Here is a 17090-nt window from a genome sequence, read left to right on the forward strand (position 1 = left end):
GGGTAAATAAGCTTGTATCTGCAAAAAAGTGCATAGTCTAATGTTAAATAAAAAAAAAAGAAGGAGAAAGAAAAGAACAGGGGAATAAGGAGCAGCAGGCTTCGGGGGGTAAGGGGCCTGCCAGGACCTATGAGCTGCCATGGGTAGAGAAGTACACACCATTAAAGCTCAGTGAAATCATCGGTAATGAAGAAACTGTTAGTCGACTTGAGGTGTTTGCAAGAGAGGGAAATGTTCCAAATATCATAATTGCAGGTCCACCTGGAACTGGTAAAACCACAAGTATTTTGTGCTTAGCTCGTGCCCTTTTGGGTCCAGCACTCAAGGATGCTGTTCTAGAACTGAATGCTTCAAATGATCGAGGCATTGATGTGGCGAGAAACAAGATCAAAATGTTTGCACAGCAAAAGGTTACACTTCCAAAAGGTCGGCATAAGATCATAATACTGGATGAAGCAGACAGCATGACTGATGGAGCTCAACAAGCTTTAGGAAGAACTATGGAGATCTATTCCAAGACCACACGATTCGCTTTGGCTTGGAGTGCCTCTGATAAAATTATAGAACCCATCCAATCTCGATGTGCTGTGCTTCGCTATACAAAGCTTACTGATTCACAGGTTCTTGCAAGGCTAATGACCATCGTAGAGAGGGAGAATGTTCAATGCACAGATGATGGTCTTGAAGCAATCATGTTTACAGCACAAGGAGATATGAGACAGGCTTTGAATAACGTGCAGTCTACACATGCTGGCTTTGGGTTTGTGAACAGTACAAATGTGTTTAAGGTTTGTGATGAACCACATCCACTGTTGGTGAAAGAAATGTTACAGCACTGTGTAAATGCGAACATTGATGAAGCGTACAAGATAGTGGCTCATCTCTGGAAGCTAGGTTACTCCCCAGAAGACATTATCAGCATTATCTTTCATGTGTGCAAGACTTTCCAAATGCCTGAATATCTCAAGCTGGAATTTATTAAGGAAATTGGCTACACACACATGAAAGTTGCAGAGGGTGTAAATTCTCTTTTACAAATGGCCGGACTCCTTGCACGTCTGTGTCAGAAGACCGCAGTTTCCACAAGCTAATGGATCTACTACTGTTATGTCATACATATTTCTCTGTTATTTTTCATATGTCTTATTGATAAAGGATAGCTATTAAGTTCTAAAAAAAAAAAAAAAATGATGTCCCTCTTTAGGGAGTCAATACCTCTTTTAGGTGAACGTTTATGAAAATATTAATATATTGCTACAATATGAATTTAGTATAAAAATGGTATACATTTTTGTACACATATATACAGTATGTTTCTTGCTCATTTGAACCCATTCCCGAGTTAACACTTTGAACTATGAGAACTGAACTGGCAATGCGTAACTGAAAATATGGATTAAAAAGCGCTAAAGTGTTAATATTTACTTTCTACTGAATATTTGTCTTAACGTAATAACTCTAACTACTTTTCCAGAGGCACCCAATGTCCCTATAATCAAATCTTGATAAGGAACTTTCATATTTACTTTCACTTAATATTTACCAGGATGTTTACCAGTCCTACACGATTTATTGTGCGCTGTTGGCATTTACTACATTTTGACGGAAAAAGGAAGAGGAGTTCATTTACGTTTCTTCTTCCTACTAGAAAAGAACAATTGCAATGTTGGTATCTTTCCAAAACAACTTGATATACCATATTCATTTCTTTAGTTTAAAAGATACTGGAGAGTTTAATAAAAGTCCACATAGATGGGTTCTTGCTGGAAAAAAGTATTTTAAGCAACAGACAGCATGGATTCATGAACGACAGAAGTTGTCAGACAAATCTAATATCTTTTATGATGAGATAAGTAAAACCCTGGACAGAGGGGGGCTGCGAACATGCCATATTTGGGTTGTGCAAAAGCGTTTAAAACAGTTCCCTACACACAGCTAATGTGTAAGGTTAAGCCTACAGGTCTGGAAAAATCAGTTTGTAAATGGATAGAAAACTGGGGAAAAGTCCGTATTCAGAGAGTAGTGGGTATTGATTCCTACTCTGAATGGTCTAACATTATTAGTGGTGTACCCCAATGTTCAATGTTGGGACCCTTACTTTTTATTATATGGATAAATGATATAGGGTCTGGAATTAAAAATACCTTTTTTAGTGTTCGCAGATGACACCAAGCTATGCAGTGGAATACCGTCCTTACAGGATGTCTTCAACTTACAAGCCAACCTCACTGCACTGTTTCATTGGGTGACTATGTGGCAAATAAGTTTTAATTTTGATAAATGTAAAGTTATGCACTTGGGGGCTAAGAATGTGCATGCATCATACATACTAGGGGGGGTAGAACTGGAGGAATCAATGGTGGAGAAGGATCTGGGGGTTTTGGTAGATCATAAGCTTAATAATAGCATGCAATGCCAAGCTGTGGTTTCCAAAGCAAGCAAAGTTCTTTTGTTGTATTCAGGTTTCCGTTTATGAAACCAAGATGAGCAGCGATCCTGATGATTAGGGATGATCGAACTTTTCAAAAGTTCGGTTCGGCCAGAACATCCGAACTTCCCGAAAGTTTGGCCCGGATTTCAGAACCCCATTGAAATCAATGGGACCCGAACTTCGGTAATCAAAAAACACCATTTTGAAGCCCTAAAACCCAATAAATGCCCCTAAAAAGTGCCTAGGGTTCTGGGTCATGCCCCAGGGACTATTAATCACACAAAAAAAGTTCTTAAAAATTTTAATTTTTGAGAGAGAGCCAATTATTGAAAAAAAAAAAATGTCTTTGGATTTAGTATCTGGGGGGTCTAAAAAGTGTACCTGTGAAGATTCAGCTCTGTAGCATGTCCAGAACCAGAAAAAAAAAAGATTGTTTGTATTAGAACACTTATAGAACAGGACACCTTGCCGGTTTAGTAGCAAGTGTTTTTTTGGGCATTTTTTGGGTTCTTTGGAGTCAGGAAAAACATCTGAACTTGTGTATAGTGGTATATATACCACTATACACAAGTTCAGATGTTTTGCCTGCCTCCAAAGAACCCAAAAAAATGCCCAAAAAAACGCTAGCGTCAAAAAAAAAAAACGACCAGGTGTGTTGTTGCAGGCATTTTTTTGGGGTTTTTGGACGCAGGCAAAACATCTGTGTTTTGTGTGATTTTGTGTCTGGGGGGTCTAAAAGGTGTACCTGTGAAGTTTCACCTCTGTAGCATGTCCAGAACCAGAAAAAAAAGATCATTTGTATTAGTGCAATTATAGAACAGGATAGTGGCTTCTCGCTTTTCACACCTTGCCGGTTTAGTAGCAGGCGTTTTTTTGGGCATTTATTTGGGTTCTTTAGAGGCAGGCAAAACATCTGAACTTGTGTATAGTGGTATATATACCCGTATACACAAGTTCAGATGTTTTGCCTGCCTCCAAAAACCCCCAAAAAATGCCTGCAACAACACACCTGGGCGTTTTTTTTTTTTGACGCTAGCGTTTTTTTGGGCATTTTTTGGGGTTCTTTGGAGGCATGCAAAACATCTGAACTTGTGTATACAGGTGTATATACACACATACTTATATGTATATACACACCTAGACATATATAGGTGTGATAGGAGTGTAACTATATTGGTGTTAATTATTTCATTAGCGCAAGTAGTTTTTTATGCTCCTTTCACACCTATATATATGTCTAGGTGTATATATACATACATGGGTGTGTATATATACCCCTATAGAAAGGTTCAGATGTCATGTCTGACTCCAAACATGTCCTAGCAATGCCTGCAGCATAAAGAATGCTGACGGGAGCGAAGCCATATCGTTGCACTAAATGTGACTTGAGAGAAACTAGCTTTTCTCTATAGAGGTCACCCTGATATGGAAGGGTTTGGTCACCCTGCCATAGCAGTCAGAGTCAGTTCACCCTACACTACATTACGGTCACCCTGACACTTCACACTTTCCCTACAGAAACTAAATTTTTGAAGCTAACTAAAGTGTAAAAGAGCACTCTAACTACACTAGATATCCCTTTCCTCACACTAATAAATGCTAAATGACACTTTTAAAGTAAAATTAACAGAACTGCTTCCACTCTCTCCCATGTCCTGTATTACAATGCTAGGAATTTGGCGGGGGCTATCTTATATACTGGGGGGCGTATTCACTAATGATTGGCCTAGGGACCCCCTAGTCACTCCAATCACATTACTAGCATTCTCCTGCCCCTCAATTGGCTTTTGCTAATGGTTCTGGTCCAATCACTGGCTTTTAAAGCCCATTTCCTGAACCATTGAATTTTGGTCAGTTCTGGTTGCCGAATTCCAAACTTTTTGGGCAAAAAGTTCTAAATTCGGCTGAACCTCGAACACCCAATGTTCGGGCCGAACCGATGGTCGAACCGAACCGTTCGATCATCCCTACTGATGATCATAGCTCATCTCAGATCATTATTGGTTTATGAAACAGAGATGATCAGTGGAAAATATGTTCTCTACTGATCATCTCCACACACAGAGAATCTGTCATTGACTGACACAGAAACGGCCAGTTTATGAAGCTGTAATCTCCGCATTTTACTGGCGATCTCTGTCAGAATTCACACTCCCAGATTCACCAGCCCAGAGGTAGAGAATTGGGGAGAGAAGACAGAATGCCAGGAGAACTGAGGGGGAAGAAGGAAGATTATTGACTTCCTTCTTCCTCGATTAGACCCCCCAACCACCCAAGACAGTAAACATGTCCCCCTGCCATATTTATATTTATATATATATATATATATATATATATTGTGTGTGTATATACATATATATATATATATATATATGTATATATATATATATATATATATATATATATGTATATATATATACATAAATATGGCAGGGGGGCATGTTTACTGTCTTGGGTAGTTGGGGGGTCTAATCGAGGAAGAAGGAAGTCAATAATCTTCCTTCTTCCCCCTCAGTTCTCCTGGCATTCTGTCTTCTCTCCCCAATTCTCTACCTCTGGACTGGTGAATCTGGGAGTGTGAATTCTGACAGAGATCGCCAGTAAAATGCGGAGATTACAGCTTCATAAACTGGCCGTTTCTGTGTCAGTCAATGACAGATTCTCTGTGTGTGGAGATGATCAGCAGAGAACATATTTTCCACTGATCATCTCTGTTTCATAAACCAATAATGATTCGAGATGAGCTGTGATCATCAGGATCGCTGCTCATCTTGGTTTCATAAACGGAAACAGTGAATACAACAAAAGAACTTTGCTCGCTTTGGAAACCACAGCTTGGCATTGCATGCTATTATTAAGCTTATGCAGGGGCGTACCGTGGGGTTGGCCAGAACGGCGCCCGCCAGGGGCGCAGGCCGAGGGGGGGCGGAAAAACACTGTCAGTGTAGTGCAGCAAAGGCAGTGACTAACCGCTCCTCCGTCCTCCGTTCAGCCTGCGCCCCCCGGGCCCCGCGTTCGGCACCCCCCCGCCGATTCCCGGAAGCCGCCCGCTCGCTGTGTGTGTGCCACAGTCAGCGTCGGACTCGGACGTGCGATGGGCGGGCCGGCGGCACCCCTCGTCACAGGGCTCCACCCACATGATGATCCGACCGATCTTGCGTCATCAGCAGGCTCCTAGGCGGCAAGGCAGCTCCAGAGTCCAGGCAAGCAGCAGGCTAAGGCTCAGCGGGTGTAAATGAACGAAGAATTCTAATCTGGACTTCACTGCACTCTCTCTCAGCAGTGTCAGTGTGACCCCGTGAGTGAGGTGGACCGTGGAAAGCAAGCTTAGGCTCCCAGTCCCAGCTCCCCAGGTACTAATACTAATATGAGAACTTAGAAAAGAAGAGATAATAAAATTAAATGTATACTGTATATATACAAACATGGCGACCTCTATATTGCATATCTATATATATATATATATACGCACAGGATATGGCATCCTATATTATTATACTGCACTGTATATACAGTGGGTACGGAAAGTATTCAGACCCCCTTAAATTTTTCACTCTTTGTTATATTGCAGCCATTTGCTAAAATCATTTAAGTTCATTCTTCTTCCTCATAAATGTACACATAGCACCCCATACTGACAGAAAAACACAGAATTGTTGACATTGTTGCAGATTTATTAAAAAAGAAAAACTGAAATATCACATGGTCCTAAGTATTCAGACCCTTTGCTGTGACACTCATATATTTAACTCAGGTGCTTTCCATTTCTTCTGATCATCCTTGAGATGGTTCTACACCTTCATTTGAGTCCAGCTGTGTTTGATTATACTGATTGGACTTGATTAGGAAAGCCACACACCTGTCTATATAAGACCTTCCAGATCACAATGCATGTTAGAGCAAATGAGAATCATGAGGTCAAAGGAACTGCCTGAAGAGCTCAGAGACAGAATTGTGTCAAGGCACAGGTCTGGCCAAGGTTACAAAAATATTTCTGCTGCACTTAAGGTTCCTAAGAGCACAGTGGCCTCCATAATCCTCAAATGGAAGACGTTTGGGACGACCAGAACCCTTCCTAGAGCTGGCCGTCCGGCCAAACTGAGCTATCGGGGGAGAAGAGCCTTGGTGAGAGAGGTAAAGAAGAACCCAAAGATCACTGTGGCTGAGCTCCAGAGATGCAGTCAGGAGATGGGAGAAAGTTGTAGAAAGTCAACCATCACTGCAGCCCTCCACCATTCGGGGCTTTATGGCAGAGTGGCCCGACGGAAGCCTCTCCTCAGTGTAAGACACATGAAAGCCCGCATGGAGTTTGCTAAAAAAACACCTGAAGGACTCCAAGATGGTGAGAAATAAGATTCTCTGGTCTGATGAGACCAAAATAGAACTTTTTGGCCTTAATTCTAAGCGGTATGTGTGGAGAAAACAAGGCACTGCTCATCACCTGTCCAATACAGTCCCAACAGTGAAGCATGGTGGTGGCAGCATCATGCTGTGGGGGTGTTTTTCAGCTGCAGGGACAGGACGACTGGTTGCAATCGAGGGAAAGATGAATGCGGCCAAGTACAGGGATATCCTGGACAAAAACCTTCTCCAGAGTGCTCTGGACCTCAGACTGGGCCGAAGGTTTACCTTCCAACAAGACAATGACCCTAAGCACACAGCTAAAATAACAAAGGAGTGGCTTCACAACAACTCTGTGACTGTTCTTGAATGGCCCAGCCAGAGCCCTGACTTAAACCCAATTGAGCATCTCTGGAGAGACCTAAAAATGGCTGTCCACCAACGTTTACCATCCAACCTGACAGAACTGGAGAGGATCTGCAAGGAGGAATGGCAGAGGATCCCCAAATCCAGGTGTGAAAGACTTGTTGCATCTTTCCCAAAAAGACTCCTGGCTGTATTAGATCAAAAGGGGGCTTCTACTAAATACTGAGCAAAGGGTCTGAATACTTAGGACCATGTGATATTTCAGTTTTTCTTTTTTAATAAATCTGCAACAATGTCAACAATTCTGTGTTTTTCTGTCAGTATGGGGTGCTATGTGTACATTCATGAGGAAGAAGAATGAACTTAAATGATTTTAGCAAATGGCTGCAATATAACAAAGAGTGAAAAATTTAAGGGGGTCTGAATACTTTCCGTACCCACTGTATATATATATATATATATATATATATACACACACATACACACAGGATGTGGCCTCCTCTATATATATATATATATATAATAGAGGAGGCCACATCCTGTGTGTATGTGTGTGTATGTATATATATATATATATATATATAATATATACAGTGCAGTATAATAATATAGGATGCCATATCCTGTGCGTATATTATATATATATATATATATATATATATATATACAGTATATATGTATATATATATATATATATATATATATATAGTGCAGCATAGAGGATGCCATATCCTGTGTGTGTGTGTGTATATATATATATATATATATATATATATATATATATACACTGTATATATACACTGTGTGTATATATATATATATATATATATATATATATATACATATACACACATATAGTGCAGTATAATAATAGAGGATGCCATATCCTGTGTGTATATATATAATATTTAACTCTTTAATAATGGTGGGGGGGCGCCGATACAGCTTCTCGCCAAAGGCGCTGGAGACCCTAGGTACGCCTCTGAGCTTATGATCTACCAAAACCCCCAGATCCTTCTCCACCATTGATTCCTCCAGTTCTACCCCCCCCCCCCCCCTAGTATGTATGATGCATGCATATTCTTAGCCCCCAAGTGCATAACTTTACACTTATCAAAATTAAACCTTATTTGCCACATAATCCCCCAATGAAACAGTGCATTTAGGTTGGCTTGTAAATTGGAGACATCCTGTAAGGACGGTATTCCACTGCACAGCTTGGTGTCATCTGCGAACACTGAAATTGTATTTTTAATTCCAGGCCCTATATCATTTATAAATATAATAAAAAGTAAGGGTCCCAACATTGAACATTGGGGTACACCACTAATAACGTTAGACCATTCAGAGTAAGAATCAATACCCACTACTCTCTGAATACAGACTTTTCGCCAGTTTTCTATCCATTTACAAACTGATTTTTCCAGACCTGTAGGCTTAACCTTACACATTAGCTGTGTGTAGGGAACTGTTTTAAACGCTTTTGCACAACCCAAATATGGCATGTTCGCAGCCCCCCTCTGTCCAGGGTTTTACTTATCTCGTCATAAAAAGATATTAGATTTGTCTGACAACTTCTGTCGTTCATGAATCCATGCTGTCTGTTGCTTAAAATACTTTTTTCCAGCAAGAACCCATCTATGTGGACTTTTATTAAACTCTCCAGTATCTTTTAAACTAAAGAAATGAATATGGTATATCAAGTTGTTTTGTAAAGATACCAACATTGCAATTGTTCTTTTCTAGTAGGAAGAAGAAACGTAAATGAACTCCTCTTCCTTTTTCCGTCAAAATGTAGTAAATGCCAACAGCGCACAATAAATCGTGTAGGACTGGTAAACATCCTGGTAAATATTAAGTGAAAGTAAATATGAAAGTTCCTTATCAAGATTTGATTATAGGGACATTGGGTGCCTCTGGAAAAGTAGTTAGAGTTATTACGTTAAGACAAATATTCAGTAGAAAGTAAATATTAACACTTTAGCGCTTTTTAATCCATATTTTCAGTTACGCATTGCCAGTTCAGTTCTCATAGCTCAAAGTGTTAACTCGAGAATGGGTTCAAATGAGCAAGAAACATACTGTATATATGTGTACAAAAATGTATACCATTTTTATACTAAATTCATATTGTAGCGATATTTCCAGGCCTGGGGCCTGGGGTGGGTCTGCCATCAGTACCGGTAACACTTCCAGCACATTTAAGTTGTGAACCCAGGTGTGAGAACTGAGACAATGACCATTCCGGCATCTTTGGTTTGTTTTGTTTTATTGTATTTAGGGGATGGGAGAAGGGAATGAGTGGGATACTCCTCTGGCTCTTCTAGGCTTAAATTGGACTTTGTACAAAAATGCTCGCTAACGCTGTCTTGGCACCAGCTGAATGCCAAACAGCACTTCCTGTTGCTTAAAGGATACTGGGATACTGAACTTGTGCTGGAACCTCGACTTTAACTTGACTGTTAACTTATAAGGTCCAGGAATGTAGAATACTTGACTCCTGACACTGCTTTAGCTCAAAAGTCACTGAACAGCTCCCTCCAGCCCTGCGCTGGCTGAGGTAGCTCCTTGTAAATACTTGTGCTGCTGCAACTCTTAACTCTGTAAACTTCACACTGTACACTGACTCTTCAGGACCCAAACTGCAGGTACCCCCTCTAATACTTCAGGGTCCTCTGACCAGGCATCCCCTTTAACAGTTAGCTGACTCCTGGATCCCTAGAACCTTCTCCGGAGTGGTCCCCTCTGACACTAGGCAGACCCCAAGGGGCAGTCCACAGTACTCATGACCTTTGTGGGCTTTCCTGGAACTGGACCCCTCTCTCTCTCCGCTGGTTCTCAGCACACCGGATCCCCTCTACAGCTCAGCTCAGCACTCTTTGGATTCCCAGGCAGCCACCCGAGACACCCGCTTCCTCTGACAGGAGGAGAGACAGCCGTACTCTCCCTCCTGGGACTCTGCTTCCCTCCAAAGACGCTGCGTCATGCGTTCCTTCAGAACTTATACCCACTCCCAGAATCCTCTGCTGCAGAATCTGCCTTCTGGGGTAGATACAGTCCTGAGTGTGTTTCTGATTGGGTTTCCTCTACTGTCCAATGAGAATCTTCTCATGGAGCCAGGGGGAAGACTCCCCTCTCAGCAGACACACCTGGGAGACATGACAGCCAGCTGAAATCATGGCCCTGCTGTTAGGCAGCAAAGGCCCACTATACTTTTACCTATCACCTACCTGTAGGGTGCTACAATATCAATGGTATATTAGCTACACATATCCTGGCTCACATGTGAATATTGGTCACAGCAAATAGCAAAAAGGGTAGATGCATTCTTAGTATCTATCTGTCGACTTGCGACACATAAAGTCTCACGACAAGCCAGAACACATTTATTTCAATGGGTGCTGTCCTAATCGATGCTTGAAGAAAGTGGAAAGATAGCGCTGGACACGTAGGTTTATTTTACTGGTATTGTTAATAAGCTCAACTGGAGCAAGAACACTGAGGTGCTCTATAGAAAGGGCCATAGGAAGGACCAGAGCTGCCTCTATTTTTTAAGGAGACTGAGGACTCACCAAACCGATTTGCAAGGCCAGTGATGTTGTTGGATTGGAGTTAGAGTCTTTAACAACAGTGTTAGAGAGAGGAGAATGTTGTTCAAGGTACGTTTAATTGTGGACAACTCCTTCCACCCACTCCACAATACACTGGTCAGTCTGCGGAGTACCATCAGTGACACATTGTTACAACCATGATGCATCACAGAGTGACACAGGAAATAATTTTTTGCCTGTGGCCATCAAGTTATATAATTCTTTATTTATTTATTTATCTATTTATTTTAAACACAGACTTTGTTTTTTTTTTACATTCTCCTCTTACTGGGAGAAAAGGATAATATGTATCCTTTTCTTTATTTAGAAGGAGAAAGAGAGTACAGGGGTGGGATTTGAGTAATCAGTGTGATAGCCAACCACAGGCTTTCACAGGGATCAAGTAAATGTTAGCTGATCCTCCCAGCTTCCATTTGTTAGTACGAGACCAGGAGCTGTTGGCGACAGCTTATGGGCCATACACACTCTAAGATTTTCTGAAGACTTTTTCCTTTAGACTTACCAAAACCATATAATATGAGGTCATTACGCGATGTGTACCTTATTTCTCCCTATACACTTATGACATCACGTCTGGAGTTTATATATGGCATAGTGGAACATATCTGGTTTCCCTGGTCTATGAAGGATACGATTCATCCGGATTGATATCTAAATCCGTTCCATTAAGTTGGAGGCCTTAGCTTCTGGTAAGCTGCCACTTTGATTCATATCACGGGTGTATTCCTGTCTTTCCCTTGGGATTCAAGCCTTCCATCTCTGACATCACCTTTCCGGGACTTTTTGTTTGGAGTCACGATTATCAATTTATGTACTTTTTTGTTCACTTTATCACTTAGTGTTATTTATTTAATACTTTATTGGTTATTCCACACTTGTATTTTGATAGGGCTGCACTATTTTTTGCTTTTTACAGAGGTCAAGCCTGCCCACCCAGTAGTCCAGGAGTTCATCACTTCTCAGAGCATCCACATCGACCGTTAACCCGTTGTAGTCAGACACCTATTGGTCTAGGCGTTCCCTGATGCTGGATTCGGAGGACAGCTGTCGATGGGTCGGCTGAAAGAATGATCTCATATCAGAAGTGACCAACACATCTTCAAACAGCCCTCTTCTTTCAGGCGCTGATGGATTGTTGCCCGCAACTGTTGCTCTGTGAGTGGAAATTCTTCTGCCAGCGCACGCAAAAGCAGAATGCAGCATTTCTTGAGGCAAGGCATTCTGACAGCCCTCTGTGATGGTGGAAACATTTCCGCCATTTTTTGTTTGCACCGGGGGTCTAAGTACGTTGCCACCCAGTACTGGTCCTTGCCCTTTATGCTTTTTATACGGGAGTCCCTCTTAAAACACTGGAGCATGAAGGCCCCCATTTGCACTAAACTGGAAGCGGTGTATTGGCCTGGCTCCTGCTCATCATACAGGATAATGGCGTCCTCGTTCTCCTCCCCCCATCCACGGACAACACCAGAGATCCCAGAAAGGTTTAAACCATGCTCTTCTTGCTCCTCCTCATCCACCCCGGCACCATCCTCCTCTGACTCCCCTTCAGACTTCTGTTGTTGACTTGTCTCATATGGAGTAGCCCCCCCTGGGAATTCATCCAGCATTGCGACTTCCTCATCTTCCTGCTCCTCGACGGCTTGATCAATGACACAACGCAATGCACGCTCCAGAAAGAAGGCGTAATGTACAATGTCAATGATGGCGCCCTGGCTGCGACTGACCAGTTTGATGATCTCATCAAATGACTGTAGAAGTCTGCATGTGTCGCGCATGAGCAGCCACTGGCGCGGTGAAAAAAACCAAGCTCCCCAGCATTTGTCTGCCGCAGAGTTCATACAGGTAGTCGTTAACTGCACGTTTCTGCTGGAGCAGCCTATCAAGCATATACTAGGTTGAGTTCCATCGCGTCGGGCAGGTTGTGTCGCCGCTGAATGTCAGCAAGGTGAGCCATGGCTGTGTAAGATCTTCTGAAATGACCCGAGATTTTCCTGGCCTGCCGCAAGACGTCCTGGACCCCAGGGTATTTGACAACGAATCGCTGCATGACCAAGTTCAGGACGTGTGCCATGCATGGCACGTGTGTAATTTTGCCCTGTTTCAGTGCACTCAGCAGGTTAGCATCGTTGTCGCACACCACTTTACTAACTGTCAAATTGAGCAGTGTCAGCCACTGATCTGCCTGTGAACGCAAAGCTGAAAGGAGTGTAGGACCAGTGTGGCTCGTGGCTTCCAGGCACAACAGACGCAGCACAGCATGGCAACATCTCACCTGGCATGTCGAATAGGTTCTGGGGATCTTGGGCAGCGCAGCGGAAGAGACGGTAGCAGCGGAAAAGGAGGAGTCAACCGAGGAGGAGAGGGTGGATGGAGTAGGAGGAGAAGAAGAGGCAGGCCTGCATGCAATCCATGGTTGTAAAACCAAATCTACACGGGTGCCATGGGTTACATACTTGATGGCCGTCAGAAGGTTCACCCAGTGGGCAGTATAAGTTATATACCTTCCCTGCCTGTGTTCGCTTGATCACGTGTCTGTGGTCAGATGTATCTTGGCACCGACACTGTATGCCAGAGATACATTCACTTGCCGCTGAACATGGCCATATAGCTCTGGGATGCCCTTCTACGAGAAATATTTACTTCCTGGGACCTTCCATTGTGGTGTTCCAATGGCCACAAATTTTCGAAAGGCCTCCGAGATCCACCAGTTTATATGGCAGTAGTTAGCGGGCTATCAGTTCCGACAAGCCAGCGATCAACCGTTGGGCATGAGGGTTATCCAGCGTCATCATTTTTTTACGCTCGAACATTTGGGCCACGGAAGCCTGCATTTTTCCAGAAAAACGTGAGGACGGCATGATGGAAGGTGGAGTGAAGGACAATTGTTAGGAGAGAAGAGAATGAGAAGACGCTGGACGGTGAGAGCCTGGAGTGTGGCTTTGTGGGTCCTGACAGCCTTGCTCCCACTGGGCTCGGTGATGGGAGTCCAGGTGCCTTCTTAACCACTTAAGCCCCGGAGGATTTGGCTGCTCAAAGACCAGAGCCTATTTTGCGATTCGGCACTGCGTGAATTTGATGGACAATTGCACGGTCGTGCGATGCTGTACCCAAATGAAATTGACGTCCTTTTTTTCCCACAAACAGAGCTTTCTTTTGGTGCTATTTGATCACCTGTGCGATTTTTACTTTTTGCGCTATAAGCAAAAAAAGAGCGAAAATTTTGAAAAAATAACAATATTTTCACATATTGTTATATAAAATTCCCCCCAAAAAAATGTAAAAATCAAAATTTTTTAACATTTTAGGACAATTTGTTTTCTGCTACATATTTTTGGTAAAAAAATCGCAATAAGCGTATTTTGATTGGTTTGCGCAAAAGTTATTGCGTTTACTAACTAAGGGAAAGATTTATGTCATTTTTATTGTTTTTTGGCGGCGATCTGCAATTTTTTTTGCGGGACTGCGACATTGCGGCGGACAGATCGGACCCTTGACTGACATTTTTGACACTTTTGGGGTACCAGTGATATTACTACAGTAATCAGTGCTATACATATGCACTGTTACTGTAAAAATGACACTGGCAGGGAAGGGGTTAACTTTATTAGAGATGCAGGGGTTAAGTGTGTCCCTAGGGGCATGCTTCTATCTGTAAATAGGTGTGGCTTTTCATGAAACCACAGAGACATACGATCCTACATTGCATCGTATGATCTCTGCTGTTACACCAGGGAGAATGACAGTTGGCTTTGTTTACATTAGCCGCCTGCCTTTCTCCCTCTCCACCGGGAGATCGCGAGTAACCGGCGGACATCGGACCCGCCGGTCACACGCGCGGGGATGCAGAGGAACGACCGGGGGTGGGAGCACGCCTCCGGCGGCGTGCGCTCGCCCCCTACAGGCTCCTGGGCTAACGACGTAGTACTACGTCACTTTGTCCAGTAGGGGCTGACCACCGCAGTAAATGTACTTGCAGCATTCGGCAAGTGGTTAAGGCGGTCATCCCCAAAAGACAGAATGTCAAATGGCAGCCAGATCAGGTCTATTTATAAGGTAGGGGGTATGTCTATGTGCTGAAATTTCTCAATTGGCTATCCTGTACCACCTGATGGATGTGTCATGGGTCAAAGTTCTTCACAATGTAAAAGAATATGGTGGTCGCGAATATCGCCATATGTTCGCATGTTCAGTGAACAGCGAACGAGCAAAGTTCGTGAACCGACCGCTGGGCGAACCGCAAGGCCATCTCTAATGATAACCATTTATATATGTGCGAGTTAAAGTTTCCAGCAACTTCAAAGCAGTTTATGCACTAATTTGGTCTGACGTTCATGAAAATTGAGGGCCATAGACTTCAACGTTAACCCTCAAAAGTAGCATGAAAGTCGTACCTTATATGTTATACAATGCAACGGTTGTCCATGTTCACTGGTCAAAGCCAAAGTCATATTCAAGTCACTCCCATCCAAAGTCGCGTCAAAGTTGCATCAAAGTTGCACTAAAGATGCACTCCAAAGTTGGGACCAGCCAAACTTCTTTCTATATAAATAAAAGCACGGAGGTTGTATAGAAGCAGATCTAACGATCGACTTCTGTACAACTGCCCTGCCAGTTTTTCCCCACTCAATCAGCACTGGCGGCTATAGCCTGCAAGCACTGATCAGTGTATTCTCCCTGCTGTCAGAATGAAATAGCTCAGCGGGGAGGATTCCCCCACCCACATTGAGTGTGTGGATGGTGGAGTTGAGTCAGGTTTTTTTTGTTCAAACCACTGGTTGAATAGAAAAAAAAAACGAACTCATCTATGGGCTGCCTTAGCGAAGGGTCCCTTCAGACAAGTGTTCTCATCAGTTGTTATATAAAATCGTGAAAACTGTACTTAGTGCTAAAAACGAGTATTAACCACAGCTGCACTCAAAAAACACCAAATACAAGTTTGTAACAAAATTCAAATGTAAATATTGTTGCACTGTATCTTTAAAATATTAATTCCATTTAAATGTGATTCAGTATCTTTAAATAAATAGCATGGTATTGGCTGCATATACACCTTATTAGTATTCTATACCTTTAAGTGAGCAAACAATAATCAGCTTTACTGCATTTGGGGGGGGGGGTCCAGGGGGGTCCAAAAACCAGTCAGTATCTGGTGTGACCACCAGTTGCCTCACGCAGTGCAACACATCTCTTTCGCATAGAGTTGATCAGGTTATTGATTGTGGCCTGTGGAATGTTGGTCCACTCCTCTTCAATGGCTGTGCAACGTTGCTGGATATTGGCAGGACCTGGAACACGCTGTCCTATACACCGATCCAGAGCATCCCAAACATGCTCAGTGGGTAACATGTCCGATGAGTATGCTGGCCATGCAAGAACTGGGATGTTTTCATCTTCCAGGAATTGTGTACAAATCCTTGCAACATGGGACTGTGCATTATCATTCTGCAACATCAGGTGATGGTCGTGGTCCTGCTTGTGGTGTTGGAGAACAGCACAAAGAAAGGGGGGATTGAAGAACCAATGGCCAGTGCAAGGCTGGTGCTTGTCAGGAGAGTTGCAATATCTGGTGTTGAATTATCTTTTTCAGTATAAAATGGTGGCTTTTGTGGAAGTCATGGGGAGTATTAGAGCATCAAGAAGTCATCCAAAGAGCAAAGAATAAATATTTTTCTTTCAGTACTTAAGTACTGACATGAAAATCGCTACTGGAGAAACGAAGGTCTGACTTATTCATTATATTAAGTATATAATCCTTTAAAGCTAAACTCCAGGCAAAACACAAATAAGGGAGAAGTTTTAACTTCCAAAAGATTTGTATTTCTACCCTGCAAATCTATAGCTTCACCCGTCAAAACGTTGAAATAAAACCTTCATTGTGCGTCCACCTTTCAAGACCAGTGAGTGCTGCTCTCTCTTTTGGACTATATGTACTACAGTCTTTGCTGCGCTCCTGGGCCCATTTATTGTCTCTGATATGTGTGCAGTGGCGACCATTGAAAATGACAGTATATATAAACACAAGAACAGTATTCAGTCGTGCAAATATCTTAAAGAATAGCATATTTTATTTTCAGTAAACAGATTTTTGAAATGTTGCACATGTTCCAGATCCCTAACAATATGATACCTTATGTATTTTTATTGGCTCCACTGGAAGGATGTTGGAATAAAATGGGTTTAAAGATGAGAAGGAAGTAGCTCATGACGTTTCCATCCTTTGCCAAAAAATATTTGATTTGGACAATAGCAGAAAAGGGTGTTTCTAAGAGAATCTAGGACATTTCCTTGACTGTGTTGGATATAAAGAAGAGACACCCCATGCAACTTTACTAGCTCCAGCT

At 42.6% G+C, this 17090-nt stretch overlaps 1 protein-coding gene across 1 annotated transcript; it reads left to right on the forward strand.

Moving 5' to 3' along the window:
• Window positions 1-259: 259 nt before the first annotated feature.
• Window positions 260-1160, forward strand: LOC309567177 (replication factor C subunit 2). Its single transcript, XM_082272536.1, has one exon. It carries the CDS (start codon window positions 393-395, stop codon window positions 1089-1091), a length of 699 nt encoding a protein of 232 aa, XP_082128662.1. The 5' UTR covers window positions 260-392; the 3' UTR covers window positions 1092-1160.
• Window positions 1161-17090: the final 15930 nt, after the last annotated feature.

Source organism: Pelophylax lessonae (genome assembly GCF_965119305.1).
Source record: "Pelophylax lessonae genome assembly, chromosome: 11".
Classification (NCBI taxonomy): Eukaryota; Metazoa; Chordata; class Amphibia; order Anura; family Ranidae; genus Pelophylax; species Pelophylax lessonae.